The sequence below is a fragment of the Pteronotus mesoamericanus genome, unplaced genomic scaffold (genome assembly GCF_021234165.1).
Source record: "Pteronotus mesoamericanus isolate MK-2021 breed Mesoamerican mustached bat unplaced genomic scaffold, CSHL_Meso_final contig_66, whole genome shotgun sequence".
Classification (NCBI taxonomy): domain Eukaryota; kingdom Metazoa; phylum Chordata; class Mammalia; order Chiroptera; family Mormoopidae; genus Pteronotus; species Pteronotus mesoamericanus.
In genome coordinates, this window is record NW_026555230.1 from 723,179 (window position 1) to 740,165 (window position 16,987).

The 16,987-nt window shown below is 38.6% G+C and overlaps 1 protein-coding gene across 1 annotated transcript in view; it reads left to right on the top strand.

The window, feature by feature from the left end:
* The window catches only part of GABRA3 (gamma-aminobutyric acid type A receptor subunit alpha3), a 274,150-nt gene that overhangs the window by 23,497 nt on the left and 233,666 nt on the right, over positions 1-16,987 (top strand). Inside the window, exon 2 of the mRNA XM_054581798.1 lies at positions 13,693-13,814. Within this exon, the coding sequence (XP_054437773.1) occupies positions 13,693-13,814 (122 nt within the window). The remainder of the gene's footprint in view (positions 1-13,692; positions 13,815-16,987) is intronic.

Below are 16,987 nucleotides of genomic sequence, written 5' to 3' on the forward strand. Positions count from 1 at the left end.
GAAACATTCCTTCTCTATGCAATGTGTGGAACATTTTTTATTGTGAAAGGATGCTGTATTTTGTTGAATACTTTTTTCTGCCTCTTTTATTTGGTATTGAGATGATCATATGGTGTTTATCTTTCATTCTGTTAATATGGTGTATTAGATCTATTGTTTTTATGTGTGTGTTAAATCATCCTTGTATCTCAGGGATAGACACCACTTGATCATGGTGAATGATTTTTTCATGTGCTTTTGACAACAGTTTCGTAATATTTTTTTGAGAATTATATCTATAGGGTGGGGAAAAGTAGGTTTACAGTTGTTCATATGGAAAATAATACACTAATTAATAAATAATAATGCAAGAATAAACTGTGTTTTGTGTAACCTAAACTATAAAACTACATTTGCCCCATCCTGTATATTCAGCAGGGATATTAATCTGTAATTTTTACTTAGAGTATCTTTATCTGATTTGGTATCAGATGATGCTGGCCTCTTAAAATGAGTTTGGTTGTATTCCCTACTCTCCAACTTTTTGGAACAGTTTGAGAATTGGTATTAATTCTTCTTTAAATGTTTGGTGAAATCATCTGGTCATAGGCTTTTCTTTGTTGGAAGGTTTTGATTTACTGATTCAATCTCCTTACTCATTATTGGTTAGTTTTATATTTCTCAGTGATTCCTTGTTAGAAGGTCATATGTCTCCAGGAATTTATCCACTTCTGGGTTATACAGTTTGCTGGCATATAATTGTAATCTCTCATAACCCTTTGCAATTCTGTGGTATCAGTTGTAATGCCTCCTCTTTTATTTATTTATTTTATTCATTTGAATTCTCACTATTGTTTTCTTAGTTAATTTAGCTAAAGGTTTGTCAATTTTGTTTAACTTTTCAAAAACTAGCTCCTAGTTTCATTGTTCTTTTCTATTGGTTTTCTGGACTCTATTTTAAATTTTCACTATGATCTTTGTTATTTCCTTCCTTCTGCTAACTTTAGGATGAGTTTGTTCTACTTCTAGTTCCTTGTAGGGTAAAGTGAGATTGTTTTTTTGTAGTCTTTCTTGTTTCTTAATATGGACATTTATTACTCTGAACTTCTCTCTTGGAACTGCTCTTGCAACATCCCATCTGTTTTGATATGTTGTGCCTCCATTTTTGTTTATTTCAGGATATTTTCTATTTCCCTTTTGATTATTTCTTTCACTCACTGTTTATTCAGGAACATATTTTTCGATCTCCACGTTTATGAATTTTCCATCTGTCTCCTGTTATTAATTTCTAGTTTCCTGCTGATGAGGTCAGAAGGGATAGTTGGTATGATTTTAGTACTTTTAAATTTTCTAAGGCATGTTTTGTGACCTATCATGTAATCTATCCTGGAAAATGTTCCATGTGTACTTGTGAAGAATGTACCTGTATTTTGCTCCTGTTCGATGGGACGTTCCATATATTGTTCTGGAACAAAAATGGAGGTTCAGCTGCTTGTCGCCACAAAAAGCCAAACTTGTAAGGCAGGTCCTATAGCAAAAGGAATGTGGTATATTCAGGTGCTGCACAACCTGGGAGAATGGTGGACTTCTGTCTCAAAGACCACCTCAAACCTCCTGCTCAAGCATGCAGTTCTCATAGGGATAAGGAGGGGAGGACTTTTTCCCCAATCCAGTTATCTTTCTAGCTTTTGGCATGCTCAGGACCCTATTCATCCATCTTTCAAGCTTTTGGCATGCTTGGAGTCCTATCCATTCATCTTTCTAGCTTTCAGTGTACTCAGGCCTTATCTATTCATCATTTTAGCTCTCAGAGCACTCGCTATAACAACCTCCCCTGCTGCTATTTTGCTCAATGGGTGGAGATTCCCCTGGAGCTCTGACTGACTGTTTCATGGTAAAAATATATCTGTTAGGTTCTTATGGTATAAAATGTCATTCAGATCCATTAGTTCCTGATTTATATCTAGGTGATATATCCATTATAAAAAGTGTGGAATTGTAATCTTCATATTATTGCATTGCTGTCTGTGTATCCCTTCATATGTGTTAATAATTGTTTAATATACTTAGGTGTTCCAATGTTGGGTGTGGATATATCTAGAATTGTTACAACCTGATAAATTGACCCTTTTATCATTATATAATAACCGTTCATCTCTTGTTGTTTTTTGACTTAAGGTGTATTTTGTCTGATACAAGTATAGCTAACACAGCTCTATTTTGAATTCCATTTGCTTGAAATATGTTTTTCCATTCCTTCATTTAGAGCCGATGAGTGGTTTTAATGTTTAATCAAGCGTCCTGTAGGCAGCATATAATCAGGTCTTTTTATTGTTATCCATTCAAGCCTCTTTGCGTCTTTTAATTAGAAATTTGAAACCATTTCAATTTAAAGTAATTATTGATAAAGACTTATTATTGGCATTTTGTTAACTGCTTTCTTATTTTCAGCAGTTCCTTTCTCTCTTACAATTGTTCTTTGTGATTGGGTTATTTTGTGTTGAAGTTAATTTTACTCTTTTTTTCCCACTTGTTTACCTGTTATAGGTTTTTTTAAAGTTTTTTAATTAATTAATTAATTATTTTCAAATACATTTGTCTCTGGCTTCCCCCACCACTTTCCCTTTGCCCCTCCCCCTCCCTCCCTCCCTGAACCCTTCCCCTTTGGTTTTGTCCATGAGTCCTTGCTACATGTTCCTTGACTTTCCCTTTCCCTTCCTTTCCCCCCACCCCTCCCGCCTCCTTCCCTCTTGTCTCTGTTGGTTTCCTTTCCTTTCCGTGTTGCTGGTCTTATTTACCTTCCATCTTTGTATTGTTGATTAGGATCCACTTATAGGTGAGGTCATATGGTATTTGTGTTTCGCCTCCTGGCTTATTTCGCTTAGCATAATGTTCTCTAGTTCCATCATGCTGTCGCGAAGTGTAGTAGTTCTTTTTTTCTTTATGCTGCGTGGTATTCCATTGTGTAAATCTACCATAGTTTTTTGATCCAATCATCTACTGATGAGCATTTAGGTAGCTTCCAACCCTTGGCTATTGTCAATTTTGCTGCTATGAATATTGGGATGCCTTGGTTCTTTGGAATTGGCGTTTTGGTATTCTTAGGGTATAGTCCCAGCAGGGGAATCACTGGATCAAAAGGCACTTCCATTTTCAGCTTTATGAGGAAATTTCACACTGCTTTCCAAAATGGGTGCACCAGTCTGCATTCCCACCAACAGTGTACTAGGGTTCCCTTTTCTCCATAGCCTCGCCAGCACCTGTTGTTGATCTGTTTATGATGGCCATTCTGACCTGTGTGAGGTGGTATCTCATTGTGGTTTTGATCAGCATTTCTCTGATAGCTAGTGATGCTGAGCAGCCTGTTAAATGTCTCTGGGTCCTCTGTATCTCTTCTTTGGAAAAGCATCTGCCCAGGTCCTTTGCCCATTTTTTGATTGGATCATTTGTCTTCTTGGACGGGAGTCGAGTGAGTTCTTTATATATCTTGGAGATCAAACCTCTATCTGATGTATCATTAGCAAATATATTTTCCCATAAGGGTGGCTCCCTTTTCATTTTGCTGATGTTTTCTTTTGCTGTGCAGAAGCTTTTTATTTGGCTGAGGTCCCACTTGTTTATTCTTTCCTTTATGTCCCTTGCTTTAGGAGACATATCGGTGAAAAAATTGCTGCGTGGGATATCTTAGAGTTTCCTGCCAATGTTCTCCTCGAGGACTTTTATGGTGTTGCGACTTATATTTAAGTCTTTTATCCATCTGGAGTTTATTTTTGTGTATGGTGTCAGCTGATGATCCAGTTTCAATTTTTTGCATGTAGCCGTCCAGCTCTCCCAACACCATTTGTTGAAGAGGCTATCATTGCTCCATTTTATGCTTCTGCCCCCTTTGTCAAATATTAGATGCCCATAGAGACCTGGGCTTATTTCTGGGCTTTCTATTCTGTTCCACTGGCCTATGGGTCTGTTCTTGTGCCAGTACCAGATTGTTTTGAGTATAGTGGCTTTGTAGTAGAGTTTGATGTCCGGTATTGTGATCCCTCCTACTTTGTGTTTCTTTCTCAAAATTGCTGCGGCTATTCGGGGTCGTTTATGGTTCCATATACATTTTTGAAATGTCTGTTCTATTTCTGTGAAATACGTCATTGGTATCTTAATGGGGATTGTGTTGAATCTATAAATTTCTTTGGGTTGTATGGACATTTTGATGATATTAGTTCTTGCAATGCATGAGCACGGTATATGCTTTCACTTATTTGTGTCTTCCTTAATTTCTTTCTTCAATGTTGTATTGTTTTCTGTGTACAGGCCTTTTACCTCCTTGGTTAAATTTATTCCTAGGTACTTTATTTTTCTTGTTGCTCTATCAAAAAGTATTTTTTTCCTGAATTCTTTTTCTTCTCTTTCATTACTGGTGTACAAAAATGCCTTTAATTTCTCAATATTGACTTTATATCCTGCTGTTTGCCAAACTCACTTATTATGTTGAGTAGTTTTTTGGTAGGCTCTACAGGGATTTCTATGTTCACTATCATGTCATCTGCTAACAATGATAGTTTTACTTCCTCCTTTCCTATTTGGATGTCTTTTATTTCTTGTTCTTGTCTGACTGCTGTGGCTAGGACTTCCAATACCATGTTGAAAGAAGTGGTGAAAGCGGACATCCTTGTCATGTTCCCAATCTTAGTGGGAAAGTTTTCAGTTTTTGCCCGTTGAGTATGATGTTGGTTGTAGGTTTTTCATATATGGCCTTTATTACGTTGAGGAATGCCCCATTTATTCCCATTTTGCTGAGTGTTTTGATCATAAATGGGTGCTGTACCTTACCCAATGCTTTTTCTGAATCTATTGAGATGATCATGTGGTTTTTTTCTTTTCTTTAATTTACGTGATGTATTACATTTATTGACTTGCTTATATTTAACCATCCCTGCATCCCTGGAATGAATCCCACTTGATCATGATGGATAATCTTTTTAATGTATTTGATGCGGTTTGCCAATATTTTGTTGAGGATTTTAGCAACTATGTTCATCAGCAATTGTTCATAGTAGTTTCTTACACTCCTTTGTATTTCGGTGGTATCAGTTGTTATTTCTCCTCTTTCGTTTCTGGTATTATTTATTTGGGTCCTCACCCTTTTTTTCTTGATGAGACTGCTTAAAGGCTTGTCGATTTTATTTATCTTTTCAAAGAACCAGTTTCTAGATTGGTTGATCCTTTGAATTGTTTTTTTTCATCTCTGTGTCATTCAGTTCTGCTCTCGTCTTGACTATTTCCTTCCTTCTACTTGCTCTGGGATTTATTTGTTGTTGTTCCTCCAGGTCTTGAAGTTGTAGTGTTAGGTCTTTTATTTGAAATGTTTATATCTTTTTTAGGTAAGCCTGTATTACTATGAACTTCCTTCTCAGGACTGCCTCTGCTGTGTCCCGTAGGTTTTGGACTATCCTGTGTTCATTTTCATTTGTTTCCTGAAATTTTTTGATTTCTTCTCTTAGCTCATTATTGACCCATTCATTGTTAGTAGTCTACTGTTCCGTCTCTATGAGTTTGCAGGTTATTGAAGTTTCTCTTTGAGGTTGATTTCCAGTTTCAAGCCCTTATGGGCTGAGAAAAAGTTTGGTATTATTTCAATTTTCGTGAATTTGCTGAGGCTTGCTTTGTGTCCTATCATGTGGTCTGTCTTTGAAAAACTTCCATGAGCCTATGCAAAGAATGTGCATTTTGCTTCTTTGGGATGTAAATTTTTATATATGTCAGTTAAGCCCATTTGATTTAATGTGTCATTCAGCTCCACAATATCCTTATTGATGTTTTGTTTGGAAGATCTGACCATTTTTGACAGTGGGGTGTTGAAATCCCCTACTATCACTGTGTTGCTGTCTATATATTTTTTGAATTCATACAAGATTTTCCTTATATATTTTGGTGTTCATATATTGGGGGCATATAAGTTTACAATGTTTATGTTTTCTTGATAGATACTTCCTTTAAGTATTATAAAGTGCCCCTCTGGGTCTCTTTTTATGGCCTTTGTTTTGAAATCTATTTTGTCTAATATAAGTGTTGCAACCCCTGCTTTTTTCTCTTGCCCATTTTCTTGGAATATTTTTTTCCATCCCTTTACTTTCAATCTGCGTAGGTCTATTGGCTAAGGTGAGTCTCTTGTAGACAGCATATGTGTTTGGTCATGTTTTCTTATTCATTCAGCTATCCTGTCTTTTGATTGGGTCTTTTAGTCCATTTACATTGAGAGTTATTACTGATAGAAACCTATTCATTTTTTTCTCTTTGTACCTGTGTTTTTCTCTTTCTCACTCTTTTCCTTCATCTTCTTAAACCAGTTCCTTTAGCATATCTTGGAGTGCTGGTTTGGTCGAAATGCATTCTTTAGCCTTCTTTTGTCTGGGAAACTTCTTATTTCCTGTTCTATTTTAATGGAGAACCTTGGTGGGTAGAGCAGCCTTGGTTGTAGGCCCTTGCTTTTCATTTCTTGGAATATTTGTTGCTATTTCCTTCTGACTTGTAGTGTTTCTGTTGAGAAGTCAGCTCCTAGGCGTATCGGGGCCCCCTTGTATGTTACTTTCCCCCTTTCCCTTGCTGCCTTGAGGATTCTCTCTTTTTTCTTTGATAGTTGCCATTTTAATGACGATGTGTCTTGTAGTGGAACTTCTTGGGTCCCTCTTGAGTTGGGCCCTCTGTGCCTCCTGTATCCATGAGACCCTTTCTCTCCTCAAATTTGGGAAATTTTCCATCATTACTTTTTCAAGGAGGTTCTCTCTCCCTTGCTCCTCTTCTCCTTCTGGTATCCCTATTATACGGATATTATTGCGTTTCAAGTTGTCCAGAATTTCCCTCAATGCCTCTTCATTCTTTTTGAGACTTTTTTCCATTTCTTGTTCTTTCTGGGAGCTTCTTTCTACCTTATCCTCCATCTCACTGATTCATTCCTCGGCTTCATCCAGCCTGCTTTGGATTCCTTCTACTGTGTTCTTCCCTGCAGAAATGGTATTCTTCATATCCTCTTGTGTCTTCTTGATAGTTTCTATGTCCTTTTCCAGGCTGGTAGAGTTTGCTGTAAGATTCTGATAGTTTCTCTGCAGTTTCTCATAGTTATCTTTGAGCTGGCTGAGCTCTTTGAGCTTCCTTAGAACCATTGTTTTGAATTCAGTATCTGATAGTTCCCTTGCCTCTATTTCATTTAGCTCTCTCTATGGGGATTCCCCTTTTCTAGTCATGTGGGGGGAATTTCTTTTTCTTCCCATTTTTGTGAGAGTCTATTAAGTTATTTATTTATTTATTTATTTATTTATTTTTGCTTCTGCTTTAATTGATCTGTCTAGATTTCCTGACTTTGTTTATTAAACTTCTCTGGTAGTTGGCTTGTGTTTTTATTTATGTATTTAATTTTTTCCTTTACTTTTCTTTGTGAGCCTGCCTCTGATGATGTCAGTTTTTGACCCTATATGACCTTGGGTCATTTGTTTGAGCCTTCCAGGAGTCTGTTGTCTGTGTCTGACTCCTGCTTTGGGCAGCTCTGTGACTCCTTCGGCCAAGGATCCACTATTTCTGTGGATTGCTCTGCACTCTAACGCCGGTTCCTTGAGCGCGTTGCCCGGCCCGACAGGATCTCCAGCCTGCCTTGGCCCTTATTCGCCCAACCTCGGGCACTCGTCTGGCACCCACACCCGGTGGGTACCCCGGGACTGGTCAGTTTAGGGTCTTCTATTGTGTGCTTTCCCTGCTTTTGGCTCTTTGGGCACGTGTCCTGCCCTCACAAAATGGAGACTACAGAAACGGGAGGAAGTCAACTCCAGGACTCTCCAGTTAATCCTGTCTCCAGTCTCTCCCACAGGGACTATTGGCAGCACTATGAACCCTTCGGCCGGGGATCCACTATTTCTGTGGACCACTCTGCACTCGCGGGCCCGCACAGGTTGGTTTACACCTCCCCTCGCAGATCTGCACACTCCCTTGCAGGCCCCCTCGGTTCCAAGCTGAGGGAGCCCTCGCCAGCCCCCACGAGTCCACACACACACTCACCAACCGTCGCCGGCAACTCGGCGCATGTGTGCGCGCCTGCACTGGGTGTTTTTGGGTTCTCTATTGTGTGATTTTCAGCTTTTAGCTCTTTGGGTGTCTGTCCTTTTCCCGCACAATGGAGATTACGGAGAGGAGAAGGAGTCGGGACTCCCTGGTTCCTCCTCCCATTCTTTCCCCAATGCCTCCATTTCCAGTCTCTCCTCACGGGTCTCTGGGCAGTTCTGTGACCCCTTCGGCCCAGGATCTACCACCTGTGTGGACTGTGTTTCAATCACGGGCCATCTGGTCCGTGCACGCCCTGCTTCTGCCTCTTTGGGGGCTCGCTTTGCCTGACCAGAATGGAGACTAAGGAACGGGGAGGGAGTCGGGACTCCCTGGTTCCTCCTCCCATCCTTTCCCCAATGCCTCTGTCTCCAGACTTTCCTCAGGGCTCTCCCAGCCAGTCTGCACTTAGCCTCCTAGCTCACACGTGCACAAGCTGTGTGCGGAGTGCATAAAAGACAGGTTAATTGATTGCCTTATGCTTGAGCAAAATGGTAGCTGCAGAGTGGGAGGTGCGTTATCACTGGGGCTCTACCAGCCACCGTCTCTGTTCTCTTCACAAAGTTTTCCTCACCAGTCTTTTCCCAGGCACCAGCCCACCCTGCTTCCACCTCTACCCAGAGATCAAGGAAGGTGGCTGCCACTGCCACTTTTGCGTTGGCCCTTTAAATGTCTCTTTACATCCCCAGCCACCTGTCTCTGGCAGAGATCACCCCTAAGCTTTTCGGGGTTGCATTTTGTCTGTATTTTCCTGGTTTTAGCTGCTGTTGTTTAGAGGTCCCTGTTTATGATTCAGACTCCGTTCTTCTCAGGGGGAGCTAACTGGCTGTTTCATTGTCCCTCTGGTGCTAGTGCCTGTGGGCACCAAGCCCACCCTCTCGAGCCTCCACCACACCTCTCACCCATTGGGATGTGTGAGAGTTGAATCCACTGTCTGTCCACTGCTCCAAGGTTCCTCTACCATTATCGTTTCATTGTTTTTCAGGTGATTACTCCACTATTTAGTTGCAATTCCAGTTTGGTGTTGTGAGGAGGAGGTCAGCGTGACTCCCATTCACTCCTCTGCCATCTTTTTTTAGACCACAGTTTTTGATCCACTCATTTACTAATGGGCACTTAGGCTGTTTCCAGTACTTGCCTATTGTAAATAAAACTTCTAGGAACATTGGGGTGCATAGGTTCTTCTTAATTCATGATTCATGATTCTTAGTGTATAATCCCAGTAGTGGGACTACTGGATCAAAAGGCAGTTCCACCTTTAGTTTCTTGTGGAAATTCCATACTGTTTTTCACAGTGGCTACATCAGTCTGTATTTCCACCTACAGTGCACTAGAGTTCCCTTTTCTCCATAACATCACCAGCTATTGTTGTTTGTTGATTTATTAATGATGGCCCTTCTTACTGGTGTGATGTAGTTAGGGTTTTAATTTGCACCTCTCTAATGGCTAGTGATGTTGAACATTTTTTCATGTGTCTATGGGCCCTCTGTATCCTCCTGGGACAAATGTCTGTTCAGGTCCTTTACCCATTTAAATTGGATTACTTGCTTTCCTGGTGTGAAGTCACATGAGTTCTTTATATACTTGGAAGATCATACCGTTGTCCGAGATATCATTGACAAATATGTTTTTCCATTTACAATAGCCAAGTGCTGGAAACAGCCCAAGTGCCCCTCAGTAAATGAGTGGATTAAAAAACTTTGGTACATTTACACAATGGAATACTATGCAGCAGGAAGAAAGTAGGAACTCCTACCTTCTGTGGCAACATAGATGGGACTGTAGAGTATTCTAAATGAAACAAGCCTAGTGGTGAAAGACAAATACCATATGATCTTACCTATAAGTGGAACGTAGTGAACAAAACAAATAGGTGAGCAAAGTAAATCCAAAGACATGGAAACAAGGGACAGATGGCTAGGGACAAGAGTATATGGTGAGGGTGATAAGGGAGGTAGCAAGAGGAAGGGCTTAGTTAAAAAAGAATTATAAATGAACCATGGACATGGACAACTGGGTGAGGATTGGCTGTGGGAGCAGTGGGTGGGCAGGAGAGAGAAGGGGGAGATCAACAGGGAAAAATTGGGACAACTATGGTAGAACGACAATATAAAAAAATTACAAAAAATTCAGTCAGAAATAAAGGATACACTTATTGAAAGAAAGAACAAATTACAAGGAATCAACAGATGAAACATATCCTCGGACTTCTGGCCAAGATGGAGGTATAGATAAGTACACTTTGCCTCCTCACACATCCAAAACAAGGACAACAGTCAATTTAAAAACAAAAAACAACCAAAACTGGCATAAAATTGAACTGTGTAGAAGTCTGGCAACCAAGGAATTATAGAAGAAACATTCATCCCGACCAGTAGGAGGGGCAGAGATGAGCAGCTGGGGCAGAGAGGATGCATGGCAAGGCAGCAACTGGTGGTCCTCACTAACATGAAGATAAACTGGGAGGATCAACTGGGGAGAAAGACTGACCACACAACCCAGGGTTCCAGCACGAGAAAAGAAAGACTCAAAACCTCTGACTGTAAAAACCTGTAGGGGTTGTGGCATTGGGAGAAACTCCCAGCCTTACAAAAGAGTTCGTTGGAGAGACCCACAGGGTCCTAGAACATACACAAACCCACACACCTAGGAATCAACCCCAGAAGGGCCCAATTCACTTGTGGGTAGCAGGAGAAGTGACAGAAAGCTGGCTGAGAGCCAAGCAAGCTGCACTGTTCCCTCTTGGGCCCCTCCCTCATATACAGTGCAACAGCTCAGCCACATGGGTTGCCCTGCCCTCGTCAATACCTAAGGCTCCTCCCCTTACAATGTAACAGGAGTGCCCAGGCAAAGAAATATGTCCCAAATGAAAGAACATATCAAAACTCCAGAAAAAATACAAATAAGCAAATAAGAGATAGCCAACCTATCAGATGCAGCATTCAAAACACTGGTAATCAGGTTGCTTACAGAAATGATCGAGTATGGTCACAAAATAGAGGACAAAGTAAAGGTTATGCAAAGTGAAATAAAGAAAAATATACAGGGAACCAGCAGTGAGCGGAAGGAAACTGGGACGCAAATCAACAATTTGGAGCAGAAGGAAGACATAAGCATTCAACCAAATCAGAATGAAGAAACAAGAATTCATACAAATGAGGAGAGGCTTAAGAACCTCTGGGAAACTTTAAATTTTTCAATATCTGAGTCACTGAGGTGCCAGAAAGAGGAGAGCAAGAGGAAGAAATTGAAAAATTATTTGAAAAAATAACAAAGGGGAACTTCCCAATCTGGCAAAGGAAATAGACTTCCAGGAAGTCCAGGAAGCTCAGAGAGCCCCAAAGAAGTTGGACCTAGGGAAGGACACACCAAGACACATCATAATTAAATTACCCAAGGTTAAAGATAAGGAGAGAATCTTAAAAACAGCAAGAGAAAAGGAGAGAGTTACCTACAGAGGAGTTCCCATAAGTCTATCAGCTGATTTCTCAAAAGAAACCTTAGAGGCTAGAAACAGGGGCTGGAAAGAAGTATTTGAAATCATGAAAGACAAGGACATACATTCAAGATTACTCTAACCAGCAAAGCTATCATTTAGAATGAAAGGGCAGATAAAGTGTTTCCCAGATAAGGTCAAGTTAAAGGAGTTCATCATCACCAAGCCCTTATTACGTGAAATGTTAAAGGGACTTATCTAAGAAGAAGAAGATCAAAACTATGAACAGTAAAATGATAACAAACTCACAACTATCAACAACTGAACCTAAAAATAAAATAAGCAAACATATAGAACAGGAACAGGATCACAGAAATGGAAATCACATAGAGGATTATCAGTGGGGAGGGGGCAGTGGAAAATGGGGGGAAGGTACAGGGAAGAAGAAGCATAAATGGTAGGTGCAAAATAGACAGGAGGTGGTTAAGAATAGTACAGAAAATGGAGAAACCAAAGAACTTATAGGTATGACCATGGACATGAACTAAGATGGAGGAATGCTGGTGGGAGGAGGGTGCAGGGCAGAGGGAAATAAAGGGGAGAAAGAATGGGACAACTCTAATAGCATAATCAATAAAATGTACTTAAAAAATCAGATGAGTGGGTGAATCCATGAATGAAATCAGTGATTTGCAATATAAGGAAATAAACAACCAATCCAAACAGCAAGAAGGAAAAAGAATCCAAAATATATGAGGACAGTGTAAGGAGCCTCTGGGACAACTTCTAGTGCACCAACATTCATGTCATGGGGGTGTTGGGAGGAAAAGAGAGAAAGTAGGGAATTAGAAACCTATTTGAAAAAATAATGAAACAAAATTTCCCTAACTTGGTGGAGGAAATAGACAAATAGGTCTAGGAAGCACAGAGTCCAAAACAAGGTGAACCCAAAGAGGCCCACACCAAGACACAACATAATGAAAATGCCAAAAGTTAGAGATAAAGAGCAAATCTTAAAAGTAGCAAGAAAAAAGCAGTTAGTTTCCTACAATGGACCTCCCATAAGACTGTCAGCTGATTTTTCAAAAGAAACTTTGCAGGCTAGAAGGGATTGGCAAGAAATAATCAACGTGATGAAAGACAAGGGCCTACAACCAAGATTACTCTACTCTGCAAAGCTATCATATATAATTCAGACAGATAAAGAGCTATCTAGATCAGAAAAAACTAAAGGAGTTCATCACCACCAAACCAGTATTATATGAAATGTTGAAGGATCTTGTTAAATAAGAAGATCAAAACTATGAACAACAAAATGGCAATAAATACATATCTATCAATAATTGGATCTGAAAAACAAACCATTAGAACAGAAACAGAATCATAGATACAGAGAACTTTTTGATGCCAGATAGAAGAGGGTTTGGGGTGATGAGTGAAAAATATGAGGGATTAAGAAGTACAAAATTTCAGTTATTGAATAGTCATGGGGATGTAAAGTGCAGCATGAGGAATAAAGTAACCAAAGAACATATATGCATAACCTATGGACAAGGGTGTAGGGATTGCCTGTGGGATTTGGGGGGCTGGGTATAGAAGGGCAAAGTGGGACAACTGGGACAACTGTAATAACATAAACAATAAAATATAATTTATAAAAGAGTCCTGGTAGCTTTGATATTTAATGGATTACTATTGCTTTTTTGCCCTTCTTCTATAGGGTGAGAGGTAGATAGAGTAGTTGCAATTAAAAGATTTGTCTGATTCTCTTGTTCAGTGGACCTATGTTTCTCTAGGCTAATGGAGAGATAAATTCTTAGTGACAAAGTTTTCCTTGTTTTATTTTGAGGTCCTTTCATTCAAGCAACAGAATTTGCTAAACCAACTTTATGCCAGGTACAGTTTCCAGGAACATCCTGTTCAGAATTTCTGCTTGTGTTTCTCCACTGCTTTGTTGGGGCTGGACCATGTGTTTGGGAAAGTTAATGTCAATGCTGGAGTAAGAGCTCAAGTACAGGACCACTGTCTGCCTACTACACAGATAATCATTGTGACAAATAGAAAGTGCTTCCTGGTTTGGTTAAGATACAGGGCTATTTAGTTGACTCAGTCTATTGATTGAAATCTTGATTTAAAGTGTTGAGACATATAATTGTTTCCTATTATTTTTCATTTCTTTTTCTTATTCTTCCCAGACTCTCTCCCAAGCATGCCCCAGATATTCCTGATGACAGCACTGACAACATCACTATCTTCACAAGAATCTTGGATCGTCTTCTGGATGGCTATGACAACCGGCTGCGACCTGGGCTTGGAGGTCAGTTACTATTTTAAGAAGTTCTACTTGGCTTTTATCATCTCAAAAATTCTTAGAGTGCCTTTAGTAGTCTGAAGGTTAATATAAGCTATTTATTCCTTCTGAGCACTGGAAATTATTTCTAATCCTTTATTTCAATTGTCAGTCTCTGGTCTGGATTTGGAGTTTCTGAATTTCACTTAGGCTATAAATACATATGGGGTATTATACCACAGTGGCCAAGCCCATTTCTGGTAATGAAATACCAGTCTATGGCTGGACATCAGGTGTGACCCAGGAACAGCTGGGAAACATACCTTTGTTCTCAAAGCCCTAAGAACATATCATCTTGACATTGTAAATAGAAGCAATTTAATTTCTAAGTTGAATCTTAGTTGGCTATCAGTATAGCATGATCATCAATATGATCACAGTGAGGTAAATGCATTATAATACATCATGGCTGTATTGAAAGATGAAATATGCAAATGTATATATGTTTAATTTTTGCCTGATCCACTCGAGATTTAGTTGCAGATATCATATCCCTTTGTCTATAAATGCTTCAGTGTGGATTTCTTTAGAAAAAAATTATTTTGTAAAATTGCAATGGAATTATAAATTCAGAAAGTATAACCTGAAATAAACTATTTTCTAATCTGTAGTCCATATTCAGATAAGGAACTCCAGACTGTTCCTTATAGCAGTTTTCCATGATACAGAATTCAGTTCAGGATTATGTACTGCATTTTTTTTCACATCTCATTAGCTTATAGTCTGGTATAGTTACTCAGTCTCTTTTTGTCCTTCATGGCATTGATTTGATTTTCCATACTCATTTTTGGAAGAAACACAAGAGTTAATTGTGTTTTTCTCAGTGCATTACTCAAAAAAGTGACATGATGTCTGTTTGCCCCATTGTAAGTACTATTAATTTTGATATTCATCAGGTTATTACACATAAAATTGCCATGTTTTCAGTATATAATTAATAAATAATTTGTGAGGAAGTGCTTTAAGATTATTACATTCTTGCACCAAATAGTCTTAATAATTTTAACAACTATTGATTATTACATAAATAGTAACTGTTACATTGCAAAATGGTGATTTTCTAAATCTATTATTTCTCTATATTTATGACATGGCATTCTATTGTAAGAAAAAATATTTATTTTCTAAAAATGAGGGATTTATTGGCATAAACAGATGGATTCTTATTCAATGAATTGAAATCCATTAATATTATTTTTGTTTTGTTTTTATTGTTTATTATTATTTTATTGTTACAGTTGTTCTTGCTTTATCTCCTTTTCTCCACCTCCACCAAGACCCACCCTCTCCCCACCCCAAGCCAATCCCCATACTGTTGTTCATGTCCATGGACTGTGCATAAAAGTTCTTTGGTTAATTAATTTTGTTTAAAAGTTTTATTCATAATTTTCCACATTTGCTAAGTGGGAGCCCACTCATGCTGGCTTCTGTTTCTTTTTGATATGTTCTCTTCATTTTTTAATTGAGTTTATTGGAGTGACATTGGTTCACAAAACCATATAGGTTTAAGGGTACAACTCAACAAAATATCATTGGCACACTGCATCATGAACTCATTGCATAAAGCTAAGTCTCTTTCTGTCTCCACTTATCTCTTCTTTGCCCTCTTCCACTTACCCCCAATCCCTTTTTCATCTATCACTACACTGTTGTCTGTGTCTATATGTTTTATGTATGTGTGTTTGCTTAATCCCTTCACTTTGTTGCATCCAAATCCCTGAAACCCCCTCCCTGCTGACAACTGTGTCTGTTTCATGTATCCACGCCTCTGTTTCTATTTTGTTCATCACTTTATTTGGTTCATTAGAGTCCACATACAAGCATATGTAAGATCATAAGATATTTGTTTTTCTCTGAGTGACTTATTTCACTTAGTATAACAATCTCTAGGCCTAACAATGCTGCTGCAAAGGGTAATATTTACTTCTTTTTTTATAACAAAGGTATTCCATTGTGTCAATGTGCCACAGCTTTTTTTGTCTAGTGATTTACTGATGGACACTGGGGCTATTTCCAGATGTTGACTATTGTAAATAATGCTACATTGAACGTAAGGGTGTATATATTCTTTTGAATTAGTGTTTCAGGATGCTTAGGATATATTCCCAGAAGTGGGACTGTTATGCCATAAGTAACTTCCATTTTTAATTTATAAGGAAATTTCATAATGTTTTCCATAGTGGCTTCACCAACCTGCATTCCCACCAACAGTGCATGAGGGTTCCTTTTTCTCTACATCCTCACCAACACTTGTTGTAGGTTGATTTATTGATTATGGCCATTCTGACAGGTGTGAGATGATATCTCATTGTGGTTTTAATTTCATCTCTCTGATGATTAGTGATGTTGAGCATTTTTCATATGTCTATAGACCATCTGCATGTCTTCTTTGGAGAAGTATCTATTCAGGTCCTTTCCCATTTCTTAACTGGGTTGTTTGCTTGTTTTGATGTTGAGTTGTATAAATTCTTTATGTATTTTGGAAATTAATCTCTTATCAGAAAAGCCATATAATCAACTCAGTAGACACAGCAAGAGCATTTGAAAGACCCTGTTAAAAACTTTCATGCCTGTTAAAAACTTTCAACAAAGTAAGAGTAGTACTCTCTGAACTTGATATGAGCATATCTTAGAACAACTTATGCCTAACATCATACTTTCTAATAAAAAAAACCTTGAAGCTTTCCCCCTAAGAGCAAGATCATGACAATGGCATCTGATTTCACCCTAGCTATTCAACATTATATGTGAGGTCTAGTTAATGCAATAAAACAAGAAAAAAATGCATCTATATTGCTCAGGAAGAATTAAAACTTTCTTCTTATGTGACATAATAGTCTATGTATATAATCTGATGAAATGTAAATAAAAGTTATTAGAATTTCCACTTCTGTAATGAAAGTATGATGAGCTCTGTAAATCATCCTTTCAGTGAAACTGGTGAAATTTATTTTTAAAACAACCATTTAAAGTTTCTGCATATCCAACAAAAGAAAAACAACTATTTATTTAAGAAAATCTAATACAACTCAGTAAGGTAATCAAGAGTCCAGATATTTAAAAGAAGACCTGTTTCTACCTTCTTCCTTCCCAGCTAAGTGAGACAGAAACTGTGCTCCAGACTGGTGCAGCCCCCCTAG